The sequence below is a fragment of the Eufriesea mexicana genome, unplaced genomic scaffold (assembly GCF_001483705.2).
Source record: "Eufriesea mexicana isolate 0111107269 unplaced genomic scaffold, ASM148370v2 scaffold474474858, whole genome shotgun sequence".
Taxonomy (NCBI): Eukaryota; Metazoa; Arthropoda; class Insecta; order Hymenoptera; family Apidae; genus Eufriesea; species Eufriesea mexicana.
Window position 1 is genome coordinate 202,139 of NW_016907910.1, and position 24,235 is coordinate 226,373.

At 54.3% G+C, this 24,235-nt stretch overlaps 1 protein-coding gene across 1 annotated transcript in view; it reads left to right on the forward strand.

Moving 5' to 3' along the window:
* Positions 1-24,235, forward strand: part of Tmtc2 (Transmembrane O-mannosyltransferase targeting cadherins 2) — a 168,681-nt gene that overhangs the window by 74,062 nt on the left and 70,384 nt on the right. Inside the window, exons 2-5 of the mRNA XM_017912123.1 lie at positions 3,064-3,304; positions 4,773-5,069; positions 8,902-9,787; positions 14,842-14,956. Coding sequence (XP_017767612.1) covers positions 3,064-3,304; positions 4,773-5,069; positions 8,902-9,787; positions 14,842-14,956 — 1,539 coding nt within the window. The remainder of the gene's footprint in view (positions 1-3,063; positions 3,305-4,772; positions 5,070-8,901; positions 9,788-14,841; positions 14,957-24,235) is intronic.

Below are 24,235 nucleotides of genomic sequence, written 5' to 3' on the forward strand. Positions count from 1 at the left end.
CCCCCCCCTCCCCCCCCCCCGCCCCTTTTCTCCCCCCCCCCCCCCCCCGATCCGTCCGTCCGTCCCTCGCCGGCCGATAAATAATTCTCGTCGAATCGAGAATTAAATATGCCGTTTCGCGAAATTAAATTGTCATCTGTCGCGAAATTACGCATGAATATTTATGCCGCGACGCCGGTGCGGACCTTTTAAATCGGCTGGTCATCGGCCGAGCCGGGCGCCGCGCGTGGAAACCGAGCAGCGCAATCTCGATTTCCGGAACAGCACCGCGACGGAACGAGAAACAGCGTGGGCCGAGTGTAGAGCGGACGCGAGAGGCGGAGAGGAAAGAATAGAAGAGGCGGGTTAGGGGAGAGGAAAAACGAGGAGAAAGGCCGAATTGGCTGGCGAGAAGAAAGAAACGACGCCAGGGGAAACGCGGATGGTAGCAATATCGTGGATCGTCGAGCCTAAAGTAACACCGGGCAGCCGTTTCTTTCTCTCGGCTCAGGCGCTCCGCTCGCTATAGGGACCGCCGCCGCGGCTGCAATCGATAGGACAGTCATCCTTGCCTCTGCTTCCCGGCTCTCGCCACCCGCACACTGCTTAACCCCTCTCTTTCTCTCCCTCTCTCTTTCTCTTTTCCGCTCTTTCGCGTGGCCCGGTGTACGCGGCCAGGCCAGGACCACGAAGATTAATCATCGGTCGATTTTAATATCGCCGCCGGTATCTATATCGTGGGATAGACGAGCGCAGAGATAGGGGGTGGCGGACAGGGTGGTTCGGACGGGGACGATCGGCACGGTGTAATTTATTAATTCGCTCGGACGCCGTAACGGCCGGCCAATAATTCTAATTTGACCGGCGGCTAAGCGCTTTCCAATTCGACGAGAAGCCACGGAAAATTGAATCGGCGTCCCGTGGCCTTACTTACGTAAGTCGACGTGGCAGGCTTAAAGGGGTTGGACCGGTATTAGCCTCGACTCGAGGGGCTGGAGAAGAGCGTAGTACACGTACCCTTTCCAGCCTTGCGAACCCTCCGCGTGCAGTCACGTCCCGAGCTGCTCCGTTAGACCGGGGACCGAGTTTCATTAACGTCACGTGTACTGTCAGAAATAGTCCCCGGGGAATACCGCGAACGTGTACACACCGAGGCAAACCGGCTAGGAGAGAGAGAAGAGTGTCCCCGTTTCGCGACAGTTCTGACAGATGCTTAATATCACCGATGCCTCCGACTAATACCGCGGATTACCCGACGTTAGAGAGCCCCGGAGCTTGATCTCCGGATCTCCTTCTGCCCTTTAATTGCTCGTTTCACGGTCGTGGTCAACGTCGCTCGCACCTCCCGACTACCCACGCGCCATTTTCCGCGCGATCGGCGTAACCGTGCAACGAGATCGCCGCGCGGGATTTTATCGTCACCGGGTCGCTCGAATTTCGCCACCGCGGATATTTATTTTCACCGGTGGAAAAAATGTTCATTAAACATTCATATTTCCGAGCGGACGCCGCCTGTTAATGTTTCACGCTCGACGAATCGATCGACGTTAACGAGGCCGATAATATAACGGTGGGGCGAGGCGACGCCGTGCGTCCCGATATCGGTGTCGGTGGTGTGTTTCTTTTGCAAATTCGCGCGAACGCGTGCACCGTCGCCCGACGGTATCCGGAAATTGAAATAAACAACGACGAGGCAAGTTTACGTGCCATCCGTTCGTTCGTATAAACGTGTCGAGTGTTCCAGCCGGCGGGAACCGAGCGAACTCGAGCTTCGTCCCGGAGAATTGTTCCGAATTCTAATGAATTTCGCGAGATCGTAAATCTCGCGACCGCCATTACGCGACGATCGACCTTTCGGGTCTGCGCGAAACTCGAGCGGGCAAACCGACGATGCCTCGAACACGCGTCGAGTTCGGACACGCGAGATCGTCTCGAAGAACGACGTGCGGGGAAACACGACGAGAGTGTAACGCGCGTACACGCGTATCTCGACGGGGAAAAAATCGGGGATCCTGTACCGCTAATTACTCTGGGCGACCCATTTCCACGTCCGTGCCCCTCGTCCGAATTTCCGGCAACTGCGGCGGACACCGAAGCCCGTAGATTTACGAAACGTGCCTGTAATTAGGAAATCGAATACCCGACGAATGGAGATTATAAACTAAACACACACGGTGCAGGAGAATTAACGTCACGGCTTTGCGAATTCGCTGTTACGTCGTAAACGAATTGGTCCAGCTTATCGCGACGAATTTCGAGCGAGGCGTCGCGACGGTGAGCTGGAACCCTGCTCGTTCGTATTCCTCCGTGCGCGAACGGAGAAATTAATTTCTCGTCGATCTAATCGATCCCGGCACGAGGGGGGTTACTCGATAAGGAATATCGGCCATGCTGGCGGAGGGAATGATCGGAGCGATCGGTAGCCGGGAAACCTCGCTTGGATCACGAACGCGAATCCGTTATTTCATACGTCGATTTTATTCCCTTGTTACGGTAACACAGGGGAACAGGTGCTCGATCTAAATTCCGCGCAAGAAGAATCCAACCAGCGTTGCTTCCATTGTCGATCGTGGCCGTCCCGAGCGTGGGACGGCGCTAGCTCACGTAGAAAATGCGACACGATCCTCGTGGGGGACGGGGGTGAGGGGCTTATTGGAGGGCCGTGGAATTCGAAATTATTGGCCCGGTGTTCATCGAGCCCTGCTCCCATTTCCCAGTCGACGACGATGGCTCAGGTGCGTCGCCTGCGGTATCACAGCCTCGAGACGAGCCGAAACACCGCGACGCTCATGAATATCGACCGGTCGGGTCGATTAAAATGCCACGACCCGCGCGGTGTTGCTTGTCGCTGTTCGTCCAACAAACCCGGTGAAAACGAGCCGATACGATCCGTCCAACGTCCGATTTCAAACGGAACGACGACCGACCAATCGACCGACCGACCGACCGACCGACCGATCGATTCACCGGCGACGAATTTATTTCGCATTTAGAATACTCGTTTTAACCTGGACTCGTCTCGCGCGAGAGATCGACGAGGAACGAAGCCGAGGAAATAAATCGCCCGAATAATTCTTGTTGCAGAAGAGCTATCCTGACGAATCCGGACGTCCTGTCCAGCACGCCGTGGTCCCGGCTGCTGGAGAACGACTTCTGGGGTACGCCCCTGAACGATCGAGGGTCCCACGGCAGCTACAGGCCTCTCTGCGTGGCGACCTTTCGTTTGAATCATCTGCTGGGCGGTCTGGACCCGTGGGGCTATCATCTGGTGAACGTCGCGTTGCACGCCGCCTGCACCGTGCTCGTGGTCAGGGTTGCCAGAAAGGTAAAGCGCGCCACCGCTCGCGGATAATAACGTTAATTAAACGAGCAACGCCATTGAAATTTATCGGTTATTCAAACAAGAAACTAATTCGAGGCGAGAGGAGAATGACGACGCGCAGTGGGACGGAGGTTCGACCGGTTCATCTGCTTTTCGATTAACGCCGGACAGGCTGCTCGCTCGTCGGTCAGATTTTACGTCAGAGCGGCAGAAAACGAGATAATAGTGACACCTGTAGAGCGTACGTCATGCGGACTTGATAATACCAGACGTTATGGCGACCGGTTGGAAATAAAATTTTACCAGTCCATTTAATTCCGGAATATTACGTTAATAATCGCGCGCCGCCAGCGCGAGCTCCCCCTTCACGGTCGCTCCGTGTCACCTGCCATGGTTATCGTAATGAAAACAGGATTACCACAGGGAATCCGTTGTTTCGTTTCCAGATTTTTCAATCCTACGCGCCATTGTCCCCGCGAATAAGATCGTAGCGACCATCATTCTCACCATCGCCACTAGACGACTTTCCCGCAAGTCCTCGATAAACCTCGCTTCCTTCACATACAACTTCTCGGTCTAAGACTTATCGATAGGTCTACTAGCAGGCCCGGACTGAAACGCATCCCTTTCTTTTCCTTTCGGGCCTTCTAGCGCTACCACCACGTCGAGAATAACGAGCAATCGACATCAGCAACTATAGAGGCGGACCCCCCATGGTATTAATGATCCATGCACTAAATATTTTCGTCATCGGCTACTTTCGAAGCAGGATAACGTTTTAAACGCGAGATCAAGTCTGTTGAGGGTCCTCGCCCATAATCGTGGTTAGGCTAGTCGGCAGGTATCCTTGATATGGCGGTGGTGCTAGAAGGGACGAAAAGAAAAGAAAGGGACGCATGCAGTTTGTCCTGGGTGTGCCAGTGGACTCATTAGTAAGGCTACCTAGCAGGCCCTGTCTTGGGCGAGAGGTACTATCGGGAAAGTTTGGAAATTCTGTATATAGGAAACGAAGGATTTACCCCTTGCCGCGCGATTTAATACCCGTGACCAGCCGACTTCGTCCTCGATCTCGTTCCCGTTCTCGCGAGAATCGTCGTCGTTCACCGGAAATGTGGGAAAGAGACTCGTCGGATCTCTATCGGCGGACGAATTAAGCGGAAAACCGCGGGCAATCGGTAACGCGGAGCAGCCAGAGACGAGGAACGTCCGGATCAAACGAAACGCCCTTTCGCTATCCATCCTCTTCCGCTGCTGGCCCATTTAGCGGATTAAGAGAAATCGTCGAAGAGCAGTTAGACCGCTCCTATATACCCATTCTCCGGAGGAGAGAGCCTGGTTCATTGTCCCCGATTGTAAAGACTGCGCTAAAACGCGCGCGCCACCTCCGTCCCTCGAACAATGAGGGGAGAGAAACGCACGATCCGGACCCCCATTGTCCGGCGATTCACCGGGAATTTCTCACGTTTTGCAGGTACTGCCTGGAAGAAACAACCTAGGCCACGCGATCGCCGGCTTCCTGTTCGCGGCGCATCCGATCCACAGCGAGGCGGTGGCCGGTGTGGTCGGTCGCGCCGATCTTCTCGCCTGTCTCTTGACCCTGTCGGCGTTCCTCGCGTACAGCGTTCACTGCGAGCGCACCAGGTCGTCGTTTCCCTTGATACTGGCCCTAGCGTCCTCCACGCTGGCCACGCTCGCCAAGGAGACGGGGATATCGTCGCTGGCTCTGTGTCTCCTCTGGGAACTCTGTCGCGGCGAGTCGGGTCGGAAGGTAAGAGGCTGCAAAGAAATTCCTTCGAGGAGCCCCGAGGCATTCGGGGAGAATCGGGTCGATGAGATAAGGACCCTCGCGATTTCGCGTCGAATAGGTTAACACGCTGCATAGCACGGTGGTCGCAAGATGGTACGAGCAAGACGCTGTGAGTTATTTATCGGTAATTCATTAGGGTGCGCGAAGCCGGGGGTGAGCGTATCGATCGGGGTCTGGTAATGCGCTTGGGTAGGTCGCGCTGATGAGCTGCATAGCGGCAGGATGTTGTAATTGACGTATCGTGTGTTTACGATGTACGCGCTGCTCGCGTCGCATCGCGTCCCATCGCCCACGAAACGTCGCGTTATTCCGCTTCTCGTTTTCGCGTATTCGGGAACGGGGTAACGCGTTCGAGAGCGTTAAACGTCTCGTCGGAAAGGGACCAACGTTCCGGCGAACAGCCCTCGAGTTAAACGTTCCTACCAGGATTACACGCGGATCGAGTTAGTCCTTCTCGCGTGCGACGTGTTTCCTGATTTACGCTGCCACCCCTTGTCAGTGGTCGCGCAAAGTTTCCGTTTTACAACTCAATTACGAGCTCCGTAGGGCTATTTTAACTGCCATCCCGTATTTACGGCCCGACCCCGTGGGCCCATCAGATTTCAGCGGCCGCGTTTCTTTCTCGTCTCGCGGTTTCTCCGTCGTATCGTGCCATTTCCGCCGCAAGTACGAGCCCGCGGGTCGGAAGGCCGCGGTGGATGCAACATTTGCAGGTCGTCGACGCGAAGTTGCTCGCATCTCACGTGCCCCGTGCACATTACCGTAAATTAACGTTTCGAGAGCTGCATTACGCCGGATTGCGCCAGTGCGCGCCTCTGCCTGCCATTACGAATATTAACAACTGAAAATGGACCGGTCTACCACCGGCAGAACGACGTAATCAAATTACCGCTGACGGAGGAAAGTAGGTGAACGCGGAGACGAGGAGGCTCGAACCGCCGCGGATTATTCCGGCCTGCTGGCGTGAACTGATAACGCTACTCGATATAATTATCCGCGAACGGGTTACAAGGGCGGTAATCGCGAGCAACCGGCGTGACAGGGAATTCGTCGCGCACCAAATACCGTATCTTTGTCGCGGCTTGTACGCTCGCGAGCGCTGGCGCGCGTGTGCGCCGAATAGGCTCGTAGGCGAGGGAACCCCACGGCCTGGTTTCTTCCGTCTTAGACGCACGTGTGCCTTATGCCTCTGTACGTACATAGGGGAAACCGCGAGGTTACACAGCCGCGCGGCAGACAAGCCGTGTAACCGATAACGGTGCAGCATGTGCAAACGCGAGCCAGGCCAGCCAGTTCTGCCGGAGACAGCGGCCTGATGCACGGGGTGAGCCGTCTCCAGCTTACCCACGCCCTGATTCTAGACGGCTTTAACCACCTTCAACCACCTTCAACCACCTTCAACCACCACCTCCAGACACACTAGCTAGATCCTTCGGATCTGAACCTCCAGGCGTTCGCTTTTCTCCCCTGCACATCGCATCCGGATGCGCTGGATGCATCAGACGCCTGGTGTGATGCATGTCGTGGACCAGCCAGCCAGCCAGCCAGCCAGCCAGCCAGCCAGCCGACGAACGTTGGAGGGGTGCCAAGGGTCGTTCGCGTCTCCCGACACCCTTCCGAGTGTAGCGTCGCGCGGGAACCGGGTCTCGGTAGTTCTTCCTTTCTGTCCTATCCAGTCGTCCTTGTTTTACCTCCCCTTTCGCCCCCCTCGCGCCTTCCCGTCCATATTTTTCTTCTTATTACCGCGCTCTTATTCGCCGTTGTTCCCTCGCACGGAGAGCCAATACACCGGGCTAACCTTCCCCGAACGGGAGTCTGAAACTGTTTCCTAGGGAGATCGGGAGACGGAAGTGGCACGACGTGCAGCCACGACGGGCGTCGTCTCGTCAGAGATCGGTCGCGAAGAATATCGAGTGGAATTGTCAATGAAACGGCGTACAACGCGACCAGATTCACTCGCGTCGGAGATTCCCGTGGCTTCATTCGCGTGCTTGTTAACTCCACCGCTCCCTGTCTCGTCAAAGTACCCTTTATTCGGGGAACTTGGGGCCAGAATTGCCAGTTTATCGCGGCACCGAAAATGTCAGCGGCGCCATGTAACTGGGTTACATTACCTTGGCGAATTATTCCTTCTCGACTCGTGCGTCCCGAACTTGCCGAAAGTTTCGCCCTGCGAGAGCTATCGTCCCTTGATTAGCCCGAATTCGCCGTGGCTCGAGCGTAACTCCCCGATTTTCCGGGCTTTTCCTCCAACCTGTTTTCTTCGGAACTCGCGGCAACAATAAGGCGCCGCTGCCTCGTTTTCTCGAATTTCCGCGCGATCCCGCGTTCCCTTCGGATACGTCGTTTCTAATTTCCGTGGCGATTAAAATATTCACCGAAAGCGGGACAATTTAGTCGGACGAGCGTCCTGTCGCATTGCATTTTTCGCCGTGCGGTCACATTAAAAGCATCGTTAAAGGCGAAACGGAACGGAACGGAACGGAACGAGGAGGAGCGAGAGAGACAGGGAGCGAGAATGCTCGTACGAATCTATCGCGAGTTATAGCATCGCGGCCAACAAAGACCGGCCGGGCTACAATTCTGGAGCTCGCAATTATCGCCGCGACTTCTTCCGCGGCCCCGCAATTTACCATTAAAATGTCGCTTTCGCGTTACGTCGCGCCACGGCTCGCTTTAAAAGCTTTCGACGTTACTTTTCATTTACGCTGAACGCCGGTCCTCGACAGCGTCGCGCCGATTAAGCGTGCCGCGCACGCTTTCTCGCGATTTCCTGATAACCCGCCATAATTATGTTCCGCGCTCCACTATTTCCTATTTCCTTCGTCCCCCTCCGGCCCCGCCGCTGCCACCCCGTTCGCGCTTTGCACCCGCGTAATCGCGAACCGCGAATCGCGCGCCACCCTCTCATTTGTCAGCCAGCCGCGATCGAACGAGTGTTTCTCATCCGTCGGTCATCCGCCATTCGTGAACCGAGTTCCACGGGAAGCGGATGCACGGTGAAAAGCTCTGCATCGTTCCTCGATTTCAATTTACCCTCGTTGCGGAACGTTTCCCCCTTTCGACGTCGAAAGACGTGGGCCGATGGAAGAGTGACGGGGTACCACGATGCGTCCCGGTTTTGTCACGTTTCGATCGACGTCGGGTTCGAAGATACGAAGGGTACGCGTCGAAGATTTTTCCTTCGTCGACCGGGTGAGAAAGGGCCCCGTTGTCAAAGGGTTCCCCTTTCGAATGGACGGGTACATTGGCCGTGAAACGGAAGAGGTACACAGTGGCTCCTTTGGCCGTTCGGTATACACCGGTTTCGTTGGCCGGTGAAATTAGTTTGGGAACGGGTGCCGGATGCCGGACATCTAGTTTGAATTACGGGCTGCGGGGCAGAGTGAGCGAGCTCTTTGGTCGAAAGGCGCGCAATTATTATTAAGATTTCTCGTTTAATTACGAGTGAACGTCGATATCGTGGTCGACGGCCACGGCGGCGTTAATTAATCTTCATTTCCCGCGGTCCCGTGTCTGTCCACGCTCCCATGCTGTTCGATTAAAAAGCGTGTACATACTTCATAACGAACGACAGCCATTAGGACGTGATGAATAGCTGGATCGAATCGAGCGCCGTTCATTTATTCGAATCACCGACGAGGGGAATCTTATTACCGGCTATCGAGAGCAGCGATGAATTCTTTAATTTATGTACACGCGGGGAAATAAAGTAGAATCGGGGATCGATACTTGTAACGTTCACGCGCGCCTGGCTGGGCGTTTAATAACTCTCGGCTGTTTCGTTTTCCAGGTAAATTGCGGCCTGACACGCACGCGTAGCATCGGCATCGTCTCCGGAAGTTTGGCCCTGCTGGTACTCGGTAGGCTAAGGATCACCGGCACGAGGCCAGAATTCGCTAGCGCGGACAATCCGACCGCCAGGCACCCCTCTCGCCTAACGCGCGGTCTCACATTCCTCTATTTACCCGCTGCAAGCGCCAAGATGTTACTTTGCCCCAGTACGCTAAGCTTCGACTGGTCCATGGACGCCGTGCCACGAATCACGAGTCTCCTAGACGCGAGGAACCTCGAGTCTGCCTGTTTGTACACCGCGCTAATTGGCGCCTCGATCTGGACGATAAGGACGCTTCGACGACCACCCCGGGACGTTTCTAGTCTAAATTTCGCGCAGTATCATCGCTCCGTGTCGTCCAGGTGTCCGGTGTGCGCTGGCAGGCGAACAGGGGGCTGTCACACGGACGGCTGTCGAGCGGCGAATAACAATAACAACGGGCCGATCGGCGATTGCCACTGCGCGAAGAGGCCTAACAGTGGATCGACTTGGAGCAACGGATTCGCTGGCAGACAGGCGACGGCGAGCAGCGTCGCGACGTCCCTCGGTTTCCTCGTGCTTCCCTTCCTACCGGCTAGCAATTTGTTCTTCTACGTGGGCTTCGTCATAGCCGAGAGGATTCTCTATTTACCGAGCGTGGGCGCGTGTCTGATCGTCGGAGCCGCGATCTCGTCGTTCTATCACATAGCCAGAAGACACGGATCGAGAAGGAGAGGCAGGATAGTGCTGCTGGCCACCGCGATCCTCGTTTGCCTGATGTCGGCCAAGACGTTGTCGAGGAACACGGACTGGTTCGACGAGGAGAGCCTGTACAAATCTGCGTTGCACGTAAACCCACCGAAAGGTGAGTCCTCTCTCTCTCTCTCTCTCGATTGCATCTAGACGTCTCTACTTTACGGCTACCTTGCGCCTTTAGGTTATTCCGCGTGGAAAAAGGAACAAACTAGTCGCGGCGCGATTAACACTCGAGCGGCGTGGTCGCGAAATTTCTTATCTCGAGCGTCGAACTCGGTGTTTCGTCGTATTTCGTATGCCACGTTAAATACGTCAGCGAGCAACAATTGCCATTTTACCGAGCCATTAACGGTCTAATTGCCCCAGCCTGTTCCGCGACCGCGAGGGAAAGCAATAAAGATAGGTGGCACGTCCGACGAACGGGGACGAATTAAAAAGATAAAGATAATAAAGAGTCGCGTGCTAATGATAAACGAAGCCGAGCCGATGATCGAAAGCAGATACGTCCGCGAGGACGAAATATATGGCTGGACGTAAAAATGAAATTCCGCCCGACGCGACGGACGGATATCGCTGGCAGTTTTCTCGTTATACGGCAACTCATTCTGACGGCGGCTGGCCCCGCTATCCAGCCTCTCATCTCGAACTTGCCGGCTGGCCAACGATCCGCCTACCGTGTACATAAAATTCCCGCCGAGCAGGATACGCGACATGCAATAGAGCAGGTCGACAGTAGTCGCTTCGTACCTTCCTCCGCCACCTGTCCGCTTTTTTATCGTCCTCCGCTTATCCGTCTTCGTCCTCTTCCTTTTTACGTGTCCCCTGTTAGACGCGTCCTCTTTTACCTTTACCTGTCGCCTGTCTATGTCTCGCGTACGCTCTCCTTTTACTCCCCCCCCCTCCCCCACCTCCTATTCGCCCACCCTCGCACGAGCTTTGTAATTTTTATTCTCGAGCTTCCGTTGCGTCAGCCACCCCCGGTCGATGTATGTTGATGAAATTATGAATACACCAGAGCTCCCTCGCTCGATCGACTTACCTTCCTCCTTCCAAACTTTGATATATCGCCCGGGATATTTGTATTCCTCCCTCCTCGGTTCCTCTTCACTCCCATCTCTCATCCTCTCTCTCTCTCTCTCTCTCTCTCCACCTCTGCTCGGCAACACTCCGGTTCGATGAATCAGTGATACGGGCCTCCCGAGACGCGGAGTGCATCGGTTTCCCCGGCGACTTTCCTCCCTCCTCGAGCTTTTATCGTCCCCCTTATCCGTCTCTGTCCGTTTTTGCCTATCGCCGCCCGTTTTTACCAGCTTTATCTAACCGATCTGAGCTCCATACCGCACCCCCGGCCTCCTAATTACCCGTAGGTGGGCCGATGCGCCCGGTAGATCTCCTTGCCATCGCCGCCGGTTCCACCGGGCCGGCGTCGTTCCCAAACGCCATTATCGCGGTCGCCCCGTTTCCCCGAGTTCCGGCAACTCGGTTCCCCGAATAGGCAATGTTCCCCGAAACACGGCTCGCCGGACGAGCGTTTCAACGATGCTCCATGCCGGCTTTGTCGCGTCCCACCTTTGTTTCCCTTTTAATCTTCGCGTCAAAAGGGTGCTGGCGGGTGGAGAAGGGCGGGTGGTCACGCGAGCCGAAACCGGGAACGCTGACAACCCTTCTGCCTTGTCACCTACAGCCATCCGGCCACCAACCTTCTCTCGCGGACCGTTTTAATCGCGCCGCCGAAAACTGCGTATTAGCCTGCGAGCTCCTCTTCTTCGGCCAAATAAATTCGAGGTTTACATTCTGTGCTTGACAGCGCGATGTTCCTCGATCTTCTCGCAACCGATCGATCGTCGGTTCTCCGTCTCTGGTTTATCGTACGTTTCCGGAGGAATCGTGGTATCCGATCAAAGATCGACGCCGAGTAATTTAGCACGATTCGAGATCGTGGTCGAATCGCGGAGGGACGTATCGATCGGCAGAGGTTCATCGAAGCCGGAGGAACCGGAGGGTTGCCGGGCGCTCGTTGGACAAATAGAAGAACTCGAGCTTGCCCCAACAAACTCTGCGAACCATTCCTTCTCTTTTTCTCGACTCTTTTGCTTTTTCTTCCCTGCTGGTCTCACGCTCCGTCTCTCTTCAAAGTCACCCGGAGCACGCGACGCGACGTTGTCCGGACCCGCTTCGGTTATCACGGCTGCCAACCCGTCCGGGTCCATTCCACCGCTATTTTCCCTTCGTTTGCCTCCCTGCAGCCAGGGTGATTAGGCGCGCGTCTACGCGGACGGGGCGGTTCGATTCTCTCAAGGGTGAGGACTCGGAGATCGCGTTACGCGACGGGGAACAGGGGTCACGGCATGGCAGAGAATAGCACGAAACTCGCGAGGCTCGATGGAATCGCGCGATGAAATATGTTCCCCGCCGATTTATCGCGTTTATTTATCGCGTCTGATTTAAAATGCTAGGCCCGCCGCTCGTGGATTATCGCCGAGTTGCCGGCAGTCGGATCGTATTTTCTCTTCGGTGGTGTAGGGGTGGAGAAAGAGAGAGAGCGAGATCGGGGAACGGGGACGGAGCTAGGTGGAGAGAAATTAGTAACGCTATTTAGGGAAACGGGTTGAAGACGAGGAGGGCGAAATGTACGAGGCGGTAATGCATAATAATGGATAATCATTTTTCGATTTCGTTTTTACACTCGACCGTGTTTTCTCCGCCGATCGTTTCTTGCGCGTTCGCATTTCACGCGGCCGCGTCGCGCCTCGTTCCTCTCCATTATTTCGCCCGGCGTTCTAAAGAGGCGCGTTCCTTTTGTTCGTCCTATGACGTTCAATCTATCATTCGCTTCATTTACATCGCACAGTCACTGCAACGTGCTCTCTAATTCGCTGGCCCGCGCGCGCTCCATTTCCCCATTCGCCGCGCTGCAATTGAAAAGAAACGGCTAACTAGATCGAACCACCCTCGCGCTGCCCGCTGCACGCTCGGGGCTGACTAAAATGTGGAACACGGACCATTTTCCCCGTTTCTCCCAATTTTCCCACCGACTTGCACGTCGTTAACGACAACCGGTCGCACGTGTCGCGGTTAAATACGTGGCTCGTTTTGAAATTCTTCCTCGACTTCGTACTTCAAACGATGAAAACCATCGCGATACGAGAGATCAAGATTCCGTCGTTTTTAAGTAGTCTCGAAGACTGCTTGGTTCCCGTGATCCACGCTGTAGGATGTACGGGAAAGAGAAAAAGGGGAAGAAATTAATTCTGTTGGTTTGAACTAAAAGAATATATATGTAGGATATTTCTAGAGTTTATTGGGATGCGATGGTCTAGAGGACCCGTTAGTATCTTGCTGCCAGATGGGCCGTAGGAGGTCGGGGTCAGACCATGCGAGGCTAACTCGGAGGGAGGAGTCTCCTCTACCCTCGATCTTGGCGTGGAGGGAGTTTCTCCTCCTTCGGGGAAGCGCTTGTCCTCTGGACGGGCTTTAAAAGGGCCCGTTGTGGAAGACAGCCGGCGAAAAGAAAATTCCTACGTATATTTGTAGGAAGTGTCGCGTTCCTAACGCCACTGAAACAGAGAAAAATTGAAACAAATGCCGGTGCAGATCCGATGTCGGCTCAGGCTATACACTCGTCGCCGTTGCACTTCGACACACGCTGACACCGCGATAACGCGGGATAGAGAGCTGCTCGAGGTATCGCGCAAAAGTCTCTGCCAGTTCCTGCGAGTTGCTCTTGTCCGACTCGTAAGAGCTACCGGAGTTCGGAGTATGCAATATCTCGCGGTTACCGGAAATTCCGTAGGAGACGGAGTTACGCGTATCATTGGCTGTGTTTGCAAAGATTGTCTCGTCGGAGATGAAACGTTACGAGACGCGTGTTATTGGTTTTCGCCCGGAATGCTGGAAGAGGACGAAGGTTCGGTCATTCGCGTTCACCGGCAGACGATTAGCGACAAAGTCTCTCGAAACCTGTGCGGACGTTTAAAGAAGCCGGGGAGAGGAAGACCGTTTGCTAATTAAAATTATTCCCTGTTTACATTTGTGCGCGGACAGAGCTCGTAATCGGATTAAATTCATCCTGAAACCACACGGCGAGGTAGTATTTAAAGTACTAATGAAAAACAATTTGCAGCGTTAAAGTACAAGGGGTTTTTAAATAATCGCAGAGGGACCTCTGTGGGCAGGGTCAGAGGCGGGCTCGCAGCGTTTTCTCAACTGCCGTGTAAAAATAAAATCTTATTTAAGGCGATGTCGCGTAATCTGCTTGTCTCGTTATTCGTAATCTCTATCTAGGCGAAAGTTCTCGTAGCCGAAAGCTCGGTTTACCTCCCTTTTCTATTAAAACTTGGACACCGCGGGGCCATCGACGAGAGCGGCGCGCAATGATTGGCCATAAAAATTTCAAAGTCCTCGAAAATTTCCAACTCGAGCCGAAAAGTCTAGGACTCGGGGCAAGTTCTTGGCGACTGTTGGCGAGGCAGCGAAGCACAGTGACGCGTGATTCCTCGTGCCGGAAGGAAACGCGAGCTACGCCGAGGAGCGGATCGGTCCGTGACGCGTTTGCAGGCCAATTTTACGAGCGCGGATTCATTTATTACTCTCCGCTCGAGTAGCCATCGGGCCGAATCGGCGACGGAGGGGCCTGGGAAATGTTTTATCGGCGATATTGTTGGCCGAGGATAAAAACCGGAAGCGAGCTCTCGCGATAGCTCGGTGCGCGCTCTGCCACGATATTCGCGCTATCCGGCCAACGCCGGCGAAGCGATCGCGTGTGCACGCGAGTTTATTGCTCGTAAATACCAAGAACCGAAAAAGAAATCGGCGAAAAAAAAGACGAGAGGAGCGGATGGGGAGGCAGAAGAGTCTCGAGCGTGCTCGCATCGCGTCTTATTGCTTCTCGAGAAGAAGTCGTGCGCTACGTTCGAAGATCTATCGGTAAGAGATATATCCTTCTCCCCGTGTGTACTCGTCTTGCACGATTGTGCTCCGCAAAGATAAATTCGGCATCTCGCGTGGAGAAATTTGGCGATAACATCGCGAGAAATAAACGACGTCTGTCCCTTTTCTCCGATCCCTCGGTTCACGCGTCCGATGCAACCGCTGTAGGTTTTTTTCGGTTCGACCACGCTTCGTAGTCCGCTTGTAACGACTGTTCCGTTGTGATTGTTGCAGCTTATGGTAATTTGGGCAGCGTGCTGAGCGCTCAGGGACGCGTCGCGGAGGCGGAGGAGGCGTTCGTCCAGGCGCTTCGCTATCGACCGAACATGGCGGACGTACACTACAATCTGTAAGTACAGCCACGTGCAGTCCCAATAATCCACTTTGCTGTTTGCCCCCTGTCTCTCTCTCTCTCTGTCTCTCTCTGTCTGTCTGTCTGTCTCTCTCTCTCTCTTTCTCTCTGTATCTCTCTTTTTCCGCCGCTAATGGGGTCTGGTGTAGGAAAGGCCAGCCTCGATCTCGTTTTAACACTGCACACGAGTGATCAGCTAGGGGGTCGAGTTTATCTAAAAATCCTTTCGTCGCTTCTTACCCGGAGCTTTCATCCTTTGTCCGGCCATCGCGTCGCGGTACTCGTTGCAACGCGGCCAGTCGTTTAACCGCAAAGGCACTCTCCCAAGTCGATTTCCTCGAAGACACCGCGTCTTCGAGATGGCGGACACCTTTGGCGGAGAGAAAGTTTCGTTGAAAGAAGACTCGCGGGGAATTCGAACTCCACCCACGCTTCGTATATTTCGTCATCCAAGATTTATGAGACGCCTCCGTACAATGGCCGGAACTTTCTCCTTGTCGCTCCGGTTGCTACGTGTCGCGAATCCCGGCCTCGACCGCTGAAAATCCTAACATTCGAAATTCTAAAATCCCGAGCGTACACCCGGCCACGGGGTTTCGAATTTCATCTTGTCTCCGACGGAACGTAACGCAATCGTCCCGGGGAACTTCCGTTTCCCTCCTTCGCCCCCTCTCATTCTCTCACTCTCTCTCTCTCTCTCTCGCTCTCCCGCAACGAGCACAGTGGACGCTGACCCCGAATCCAGGGACGGCTGTCGAATTTGCGTAATCCGCGAGCAAAGCGCTGCCGCTCCGCAAATCTCGCAAGCAATGAAGTCTCTCCTGACTTAAGCAGCCGGCGCGCGGCAGTGTCCGAAATCCCGAAAAGGCCAGCCGGGGGTGGCGAGGACGCGACGCTTGCGATTCGCCGGAAATAAAGGTCGAAGGAATCGCTGATCCGTGCTGGAAAATCGGTACACGTCGGGAAATTCCTGCGATTGTCCCAGATCCATCGGAAAACTAGCTGCCGTGCTTTGCGCCGGTTGCTATCGGAAAAGCTACACACAGGGCCGGCGAGTCGTACGGGGAATTTCGTGTACAACGCGAGAAAGCTATCGATCCCAGCGCGGTTGCGCTACGCGCGACGATCTAAAGATCGGACTGCAGAGTTCGTTGACTGCGAGACGCTTTCCTTTATCGCGACCAGGCTAGAAGACAAATTCTCGTGGGAAAGCATCCCCCCGAAAGTCTCGCGGCACTTTCCATCGACGCTCGTCATCTTCCGGCTATTCGGGGCCGCTTCGGAAAGGACGCGGAAGCTTGTCAAACCGGCGAGTCGATAAGCCGCCGCTGGGCATCCCTCTGCGAGCTTGCGATAAGCCGCTCTACGTACCGTACGTTCCCTGCAACGCGGTTATCCATTATCCGAGACCGTAAGAGTACATCCGTCGGGGGGTGCATCCTCGAGGGGGTAGAAGGTTGCTCGATACGGCGCTGCTTTCCGGCGAGAAGCACCTTCTTGCCGGGGAACGGCGAACGAAGGCAAACAACGAGCCCTATTTATTTTCGCGTTTCTACAGGGTGTTTGGCGCCGATACGTGGTTCGTACACGGGTTCTCCAGCTTTCGCCTCGCATGGGTGGCTGTGATTAATAAGGCGCACGCGAGATAGTCACGGAGGCAGTATTATAAAATTCCACGCGGCCAACTGCTCCAAGAAACGCGCCCTCGCGTTCTATTTTGCAACGGGAAACAGATTCGCTCGAATAGTTTCGACGTTCCGAATTCTTTCCTCGAATTACCGCGAAACCGCGCTACGTTTACGCGAATACGAAATATCTCGTCCGCCGGGGGTACGAGATACGCGGATAAATAGTTGTTCTCGTTTCAACCACGAGCGAACGATTCTCCGTACCGATGCATCGGCCTGCTCTCGAATCGCGTTACAACCCCTAACCGGAGGCAGAGGAACGGAGAAGCTCGCGAGTATCGAAGCGTGCCGGCGAGTGTCGTGACTCGGTCCGGGAACGGGCTGATTGCAGGGGGCAACGAATGCAGAGTTTCGAAGCGCGTTGCCTCGGTCGTAACGTGTCGGGCACTATTCCGCTTTCCGTTGTCGCGAGATCTCTGGCCGCGGGTACACGCAAAAGAAACGGCCTGGTCGGCTCGATAAGCCGGCCAGGTACGTTGTCCCTTCGACGGATCGATCGGTCGGACACGAACGAACGAACGAACGAACGAACGAACGAACGAACGAACGACATCGAGCCCCGGTGTTCGCGGTGGCAGGACAACGGAATTTTACGCCTACCGATGTCTTCCGTGTCCCCTTCGCAACCCCTTGGCACGGAAGACTGATGACCGATTTCGAGAGGAGCGATGGATGTTGATTTATTAAAACCCCCCCGGCGGCCGTGGCACCTTGGCCCGATCGCGAGTCATCCATCAGCTGGGGCAGACGATGAATGGGAAATTGATTAGTCGCCGGGAGTTCTTTGCCTGGAGAAAAGAAAGATGTCCACCCGATTGTCCCGCGCTGTGGAGTAGCTTGCTGATTATGTGGCGCCCGGATAATAATGTCACGGGATCCACGGGGTAATTAACGGACGCCTGTTCCGCGTCGGGGATGACGCCTGTCGTTGGAGGAGAGATTAAAAAATAATTGGCTGCGCGAGCTTAGAAAGGTGGTAGGTAAATCAAGGTTTCGAGCATCGACGGCTGGCTTTATTCGTGAAACCGGGGGACGGGAGCTGATAAAAAGGGAGGAAAAAAGAAGCAGGGCACGGGGGGAAAAGGGAGGAGGGGAGAAGGGAGGAAGAGGAGTCGGGGAGGAAAAAATAGAGAAGGCAAAGAGTATCCGTGACACGTTAATTAAGCGTCGAACGGGAATTATTGGCCGTTTCACAGGCGGCTCGGCACGCCGGATACGCCAATGGCGGTAATTACTCGACGGTAAATAGAATCAGTTGATTCGGCGACGAAATTGACACCGAGTTCAAAGGAGGGTCGTGCGTCGCTTAATTGTCGTCGCGACGCCGGAGGTGCGACGCCGTGGTTACATGGCCGACGTTAAAGCAAGCATCTGTGCCGTTGCGGCGCATCGACGCGCGAAACTCCCTCGACGCGCTACATCAGAGAGAGCGTGAGAGGACGAGAGGGGTCGAGAGAGAGGGGGGGAGAGAGCGGTGTGCATCGCATTGCACACGTACACAGGGTGACACCGAACGCGCGCGTGAACCCACACAGGATCCGACTAGAGGGCCAGGAGAGGGGTAGTAACGGGCGGTGGTGAAGTGCGACTCCGAGTGCAATTGAGGGTTTTCATAACGACGCCGCTGACGCGAAATTACGCGGCCAAGCATCGCGAGCTGTCGCTCCGGTGAAAACGCTAACGAAATCAAAGTGCGATCCAAGAGAATTAATTTGCTTATTGTCTCGATGAAATTGACGCGAAACGAGACCCGCGAGCCGGAGCAAGAGCCGCGCTAATTGGCCCTGTGACAAACGCGCCGCCGATTCTCTCCCCGGCTCTTTCGAGGTTCGCCATCAACGCGAACTTCGTTAGATTCCTGTAAATATTTACATCCTGCCTTTCCTCCGCGACGACGTCTTTGAGCGACGACGCGAGACGAGCACCGTTTGTTTCGCGCGAGCTCGTTATTCGCCGAGTTGGTCCGTCGCACGATTCCCCTCCAACGAGTCACGATCCGCGGAATCTATCTTCCTCGGCCGATAAACGTTTCATCGCGGGTACTTCTCGAGCGTTCGCGAGACGAAATAAACGCGGTCGATGCGACCGCGATCGTAAAACGCGTCTGACTCTGGCAGGGCTATTCGGAGCCAAAACGCGTCGGAGCAGATGTCGGCGAATATCCAGGGGAGTTTTCTTCTCTCGCGAACGGGGGTGGGAAGACAGAGGAATCAATGGCGGTTCCGGGGGAAGGTCAATATCGAGCACGTCATTTATTGGCCGGAGGAGAATCCTCGATGGGAATAGGAACTGCGAGCGTTTAAGATACGACGTCGGTGGCTAACGAACGGCCAGCGGACGTAACGAAGATAACGATGACAATTACGAGCACGAAGGAAGCTCGTAAACCGAATGAAACAGCTGCGTCGGTTCGCGAAGATGAAATAACGAGTGACGGAAAGATCGTTACGATCGGTCAGCGATAACCAACGATTATCGCGATCCTACGTGACGATGCATATGTTCATTCCCTACGCTCGTTTCCAATCTCGCGGGCCCTATTCGCCACCCCAACCATCGCCCGATCTAATCCTCGATAAAGACTTGCAAATCTTTCATAGACAGACAGACATTTAACTCCCACCCTTCCGAATTTTTATCTCCATCCAAAGACCCGAACCTCGTATTCCTATTTTCCACGTTCACCCTTAAGGGACAACGGTTTATTCCTTTACGACCAGCGTCCCACGACTCGCGGACACCTGGACCTCCTAAAATACCATCCGAACTAACCCCCTATGAAAAGATTAAAATTTCCCAAGATCTCGAAATAAACTTTCGTGAAAATCTCGATTAACTAGTTTACGTTTGTAAGAGAACGTCAGCCTCGTCTGATCTCTTCTCATTTAACCCTTAGCGCTCGACGATTTTTCGGCTAAAGAAGGGTACGAGATGAAAAATTTTCTGCTACAAAGCTGACGATATTTTTGGAGCAGTAAATAAGAAATCGTATAATAATTGACACGTGGGATTATTTAATTCCGATATCTCGCATTCCATATCTGTTACGTTATTTTAAATTTGATATATTAATTAATATCGAGCTTCGAAATTTTATCGAATGGCGACTGAAGGGCGCCTCCCGAGTACAAAGGGTTAATAAGGGTTCGAACGAAACAGCATAATCGGGGTGTAGCAACGAGAATGAAATAATTACGAATTATCTAAATCTAGTTGCTAATCTATTGCTCGTCTAGTTGCTTATCTAGTTGCTGAAACGGTAGATCGCGACGCGTCTTTCATCGATATGACAGGGATAGTCCTCGAATTTACGCATCTTCGTCTCAATGCGACGGGACGCTTTGTACAGATTGGAAATCTCGATAAACTTGCCAATCTCAAGAATAACTCGGTTGACGTCGCGATATTCGTTTCCCCGATAATTTTCCGTCGTTTCGATCGCGTCCCGTCTAAAATTACCGGCGACCTCGACGTCGACGCGCTCTCCCCGAATTCGGGCGCCATGATGTAAAATGGGAACGCTGAAAAATACGCGCGCTTGCGGAACGTTCGCGAATGTTATCAAATTTCCGCGATACTTTACCAAACAAGATAATGCGTTGGAAATTGATCGAATTACCGACCGACTGATTGATTTTGCCAAATGCAGTCACGGATAAACAACATCTCGCTCGACTTCTAACACGATCGTCCGGGTGCAGCTGGAATATCGAATTAGTTTTTGGTAGGGCCGCTCACGCGAAACTACTATCCGCGGCGATCTATTTTCACCCGCGGTTCATTTGCATACGACCAGTCGCGTGTGAGTATCCATAGCTGCGAAATGAAACGCAAGTGTTTGCCCGACGTTTGATCGATTAGCTCCATCGAAAAATAGACGTCGAAAGTTACCGTAACAAATGGCACGCCGCCTGTCTACCTTCTCTCCCTTCCACCCTCTCTCACTCGCTCACTCTCTCTCTCTCTCTCGCTTTATACGAAGTCGGAACAATCGAGCTACCCTCAAGATTGCCCGAGCTTCGTGGGTTTAAAATTCAAACAACACCTTCGGTCCGGAATATGAAGCACGCTTCGAGAGATTCTCGCGGAATATAACGTTGGCTGAATATAAAAACGGCGGGACTCGTTCGACGTTGCTCTTGCTTCCTCGCGCGAGAACGCGATCCGGAGGATCGGGAGCGAGGCGATTGTAGGCAGGAAGTATCACCCTCGTCGCGGCGATATTTAATTCGCATTAACCTACGTGACCGGACGGAACGAACGACTCGGGAACGGCTGAAATCGACGTCCCGAGCTACGTGCGGGAGAGAGCACCAGCTCCAGGGTCCTCGCGCGGAACGCGCAAGGGATCTCGGGGTTCGCAGGAGTCGCGTCGGTGGTAGTATTCGCAAGGCGAGAGGCGAGGCTGCGAATTGAATGGGAAATTGATGGGCTTCGGCCTGTCGGCCGTGTACGCGCCGTATATCCGCCATAGACCCCAACTAGATTCCGTTGTGTCCTGCTCGTGTATACAGCCTGTACCACGCAGCGTTCCACCGCGCCTCCACCCCTAACCGCACCCCGCCGTCGCGACGCTACACACGACGCGTTCCTCGCCGCATACGGAACGACGCGAGGAGCACGCTGGTGTGTGCGTGCGTACAGCTGCAGCAGCACCAGCTAGCCGAGGTAAACCGTGGTCGGTCCGTTTGGACCGGTGTTTACCCGTGCCGACCGCTTGAATATGTATCGTCTCGCCGGTGCTTTGATTGTACGCCTTCGCATTTGCATACGGAAGTGTCCCGGTTGCGTCCACCCTCAAGACGCAACAGTCGAGACCGGGCAAGCAACGTCGTCGTGGACGTCGACGCCCTTTGGTCCGATTCCACCGTTTCGTCTTCCGTACGCGACGTTTTCGTTGCCTGCGTGCAACCCGGTTGAATCGCCAGGTTTGGATAGCTGAATATCGTACACCTGTTGGCAGGGTTGATGGCACAATGGCCCACCGGGGCGGAAGAGTTTAGTTGAACGAGATAAACGATGGTCTGCTGCAACGTCTGCCGGGTGAAAAGGACGGTGGCTGAATCCGAAACACGAAATTTCCTAATCGCTACCGTCCGTGGCGAACATGCAAATTCGGACTTATCTGTCTCGCAGGAACAAAGGTATCGCCATTTTCGGAGAGGCGGCATCACGTCGACGGTGCTCTGCCCGCGCACCCGTGGCGGCGCTCAACTTTATCTGCGGTACGCGATGAACATACTCCTCTGCAACGCTCGAACTTAAAGCACTAGCGCGGCTGGCGGGTATGTAAGGGTGTTATCTCAGGTTTACGTCTGTGTTATCAGATACCACGTCGCTGGAAAACCGAGTTACCCGAGCGCTGCGCGCCGCGCCGTTCCGCGCGCGTGAGAACCCGCCTGAAGAACGCCAGCTATTTTCCCGCTCGTTCTCTCGCCTCCCTCGTTCCTGCCGCTCCGATTGTTCAAAATCTCACGTCGTGCTCGTTTAGAATGGCAGCTTTCCAAAGCTGCCGCAATATGTCGGCGGTTAAATAGCATCCAGCTCGAATTTCCAATCCGCCAGTCTGATTCCACTCCGCCAATCGGTTCGCAAATTTATTACGATGGCTTCTTCCTTCTCCTTTGCCGGGTACACGCTCAATGGCGAAATTTCATTAACCGAACTAGCCGTGGTTCGTTTCGCCCACGCGAATGTCCATCTGTTCTTCGAGACCGTAGATTAATATACCGCGAAAGCCCCGCGAAGTTACCGCCACGGTCGGCAATTATCGCGCACGGAGTCGCGTTTCGCCAACAACTTACAGACCGATGCTCGATTACTACGATTTACTTTGGCCACTTCGTCGCGGCGTTCGTTCAAAGCTCGTTGCTATTGCAGCGTTTTAATTTCGCGAGTCGTCGGCGACTGGAGCGCGAAATGGCGGCCGCCGGCGCCATCTCGTGGCTCGCGGAAGGTGCGTGCACCGTTGGGACACGTAACGGATCCGTAACATCTGCTCTGCTCGATCGTTTCTTTAATGCCATAATATACGTACGGAACGGCTGAATGTACGGTTTGAATGAAACTTTGTTCTCCACTTGTTGCGCGCAACATCGCTCTGTTCCCAGCCATATTGCGCAACGAAGTCTCGAAACTTCGTTGCGAATGGAGTATATAGGCGGGTCGAGATGGGAAGCGGCGTTGCATTGTTAGCGGCGGCTTACTCGCAACGACGCTAATCCTTTTCGTATTCTTGTCGAATTAATTCCACCCAGAGGGCGCGCCGATTACGAATCTCGCGAAGGATTCCCCGACGCGAGAGTAACTAGGTGCCCCGAAATTCCTCGAGTTTCGATTCGGAACGCACTGTGGCGGAACAATCCGTTCGATCCTATTCGTAATCACGGGTTTTCCCTCGGTTTGCCTAATAGCTCGATGCATATCCATTTGTCACGTGTTTCGGTTAATTTTTAATACGGTGAAACCGGTGACTTGGACTGTAACAGTCCGCAACTGCGTTTGACGGCTACGGTTATCTTTCAATTTGTATGAATGGCCGCGATTAAAGCGGCCCAAGCACGGTTTACCTCAATGGGAATAATTGGTGCCGGTCGAGTGAAATATTTGCGTATCGATAGGCGGGCAATGGTGTTGCTTTCAAAGAGATTTTGCACTGTAATTCTCCATAATGCCGTTCCGCTGTGATTCGCGTATACGTCAATGTCACCGCGGCGATACGCTACCCGCGATGGCGAGGATGTTGGTTCGTTGGCACAATGGCGGCTCGATTAAATCGCCAGTCCACTCCACGAATCTCTCTCTTTCTCTCTCGCTTCCTCTCCGTCTGTGCCAGCCTGTACTCGAAAACTCGAAGAAGTCTGGCGAAGGAAGAACTCTTGTTGATAGAAAAGTCGAAGAATCTCCTTCTCCTTGGGTGATCCCCGGCGGGGAAAGTGATTTCTAGGGTCGAGGCATCGATTCGTTTGGCGGGGACCGGCGTCAGCCACGCTTCCACCACCGTGACTCGAGTAAATATTTTATCGCGCAGGATCTGCTTGCCTCGAAGGGCAGAGCGTTTCGCGACTCTGCTCGTTATGCCGCGTCCACGATCTTTCGCCCGATCTTTCCCGCGGCGTCAACGATTGTTCGGCACCTCTCGCCCCGGCGGCCATTGTACCGGCGCGTATTCAGTCCCGGCTATCGTTTATCGCGACGCAGAATCGCTGGGAAAACCTTGCGCGCTAATTTAGAAGTTGAGCAGAAGACGAGAGGCGGATCCGAATAGCCCAGGCTGGACAATCGCGATCCCTGCAGTGAAAGGCGGGAACTTTCGAGTCCCGGCATAGTTTGACGCGTTTCCCGCTACCTCGGCCGACGGAGGTGCATAGAATCTTTAGAATGGAACACGACAGGGTGTCCCACGGTGCCCGGGGGAGTTTCACCCGTGGCGGAAATACCGTAGTCGACGGAGCAACTTCGGACGGTGTTTCGTCGTCGTGCGCGGTACAGCTGGATAGTGGAGCGAAACTAGGTGCTGACGGCCGGGTTAAATGCCGTTCCCTCCAGTGCCCGTCGGTGAATCAATTGTATTTCTCGCGTGCGAAAA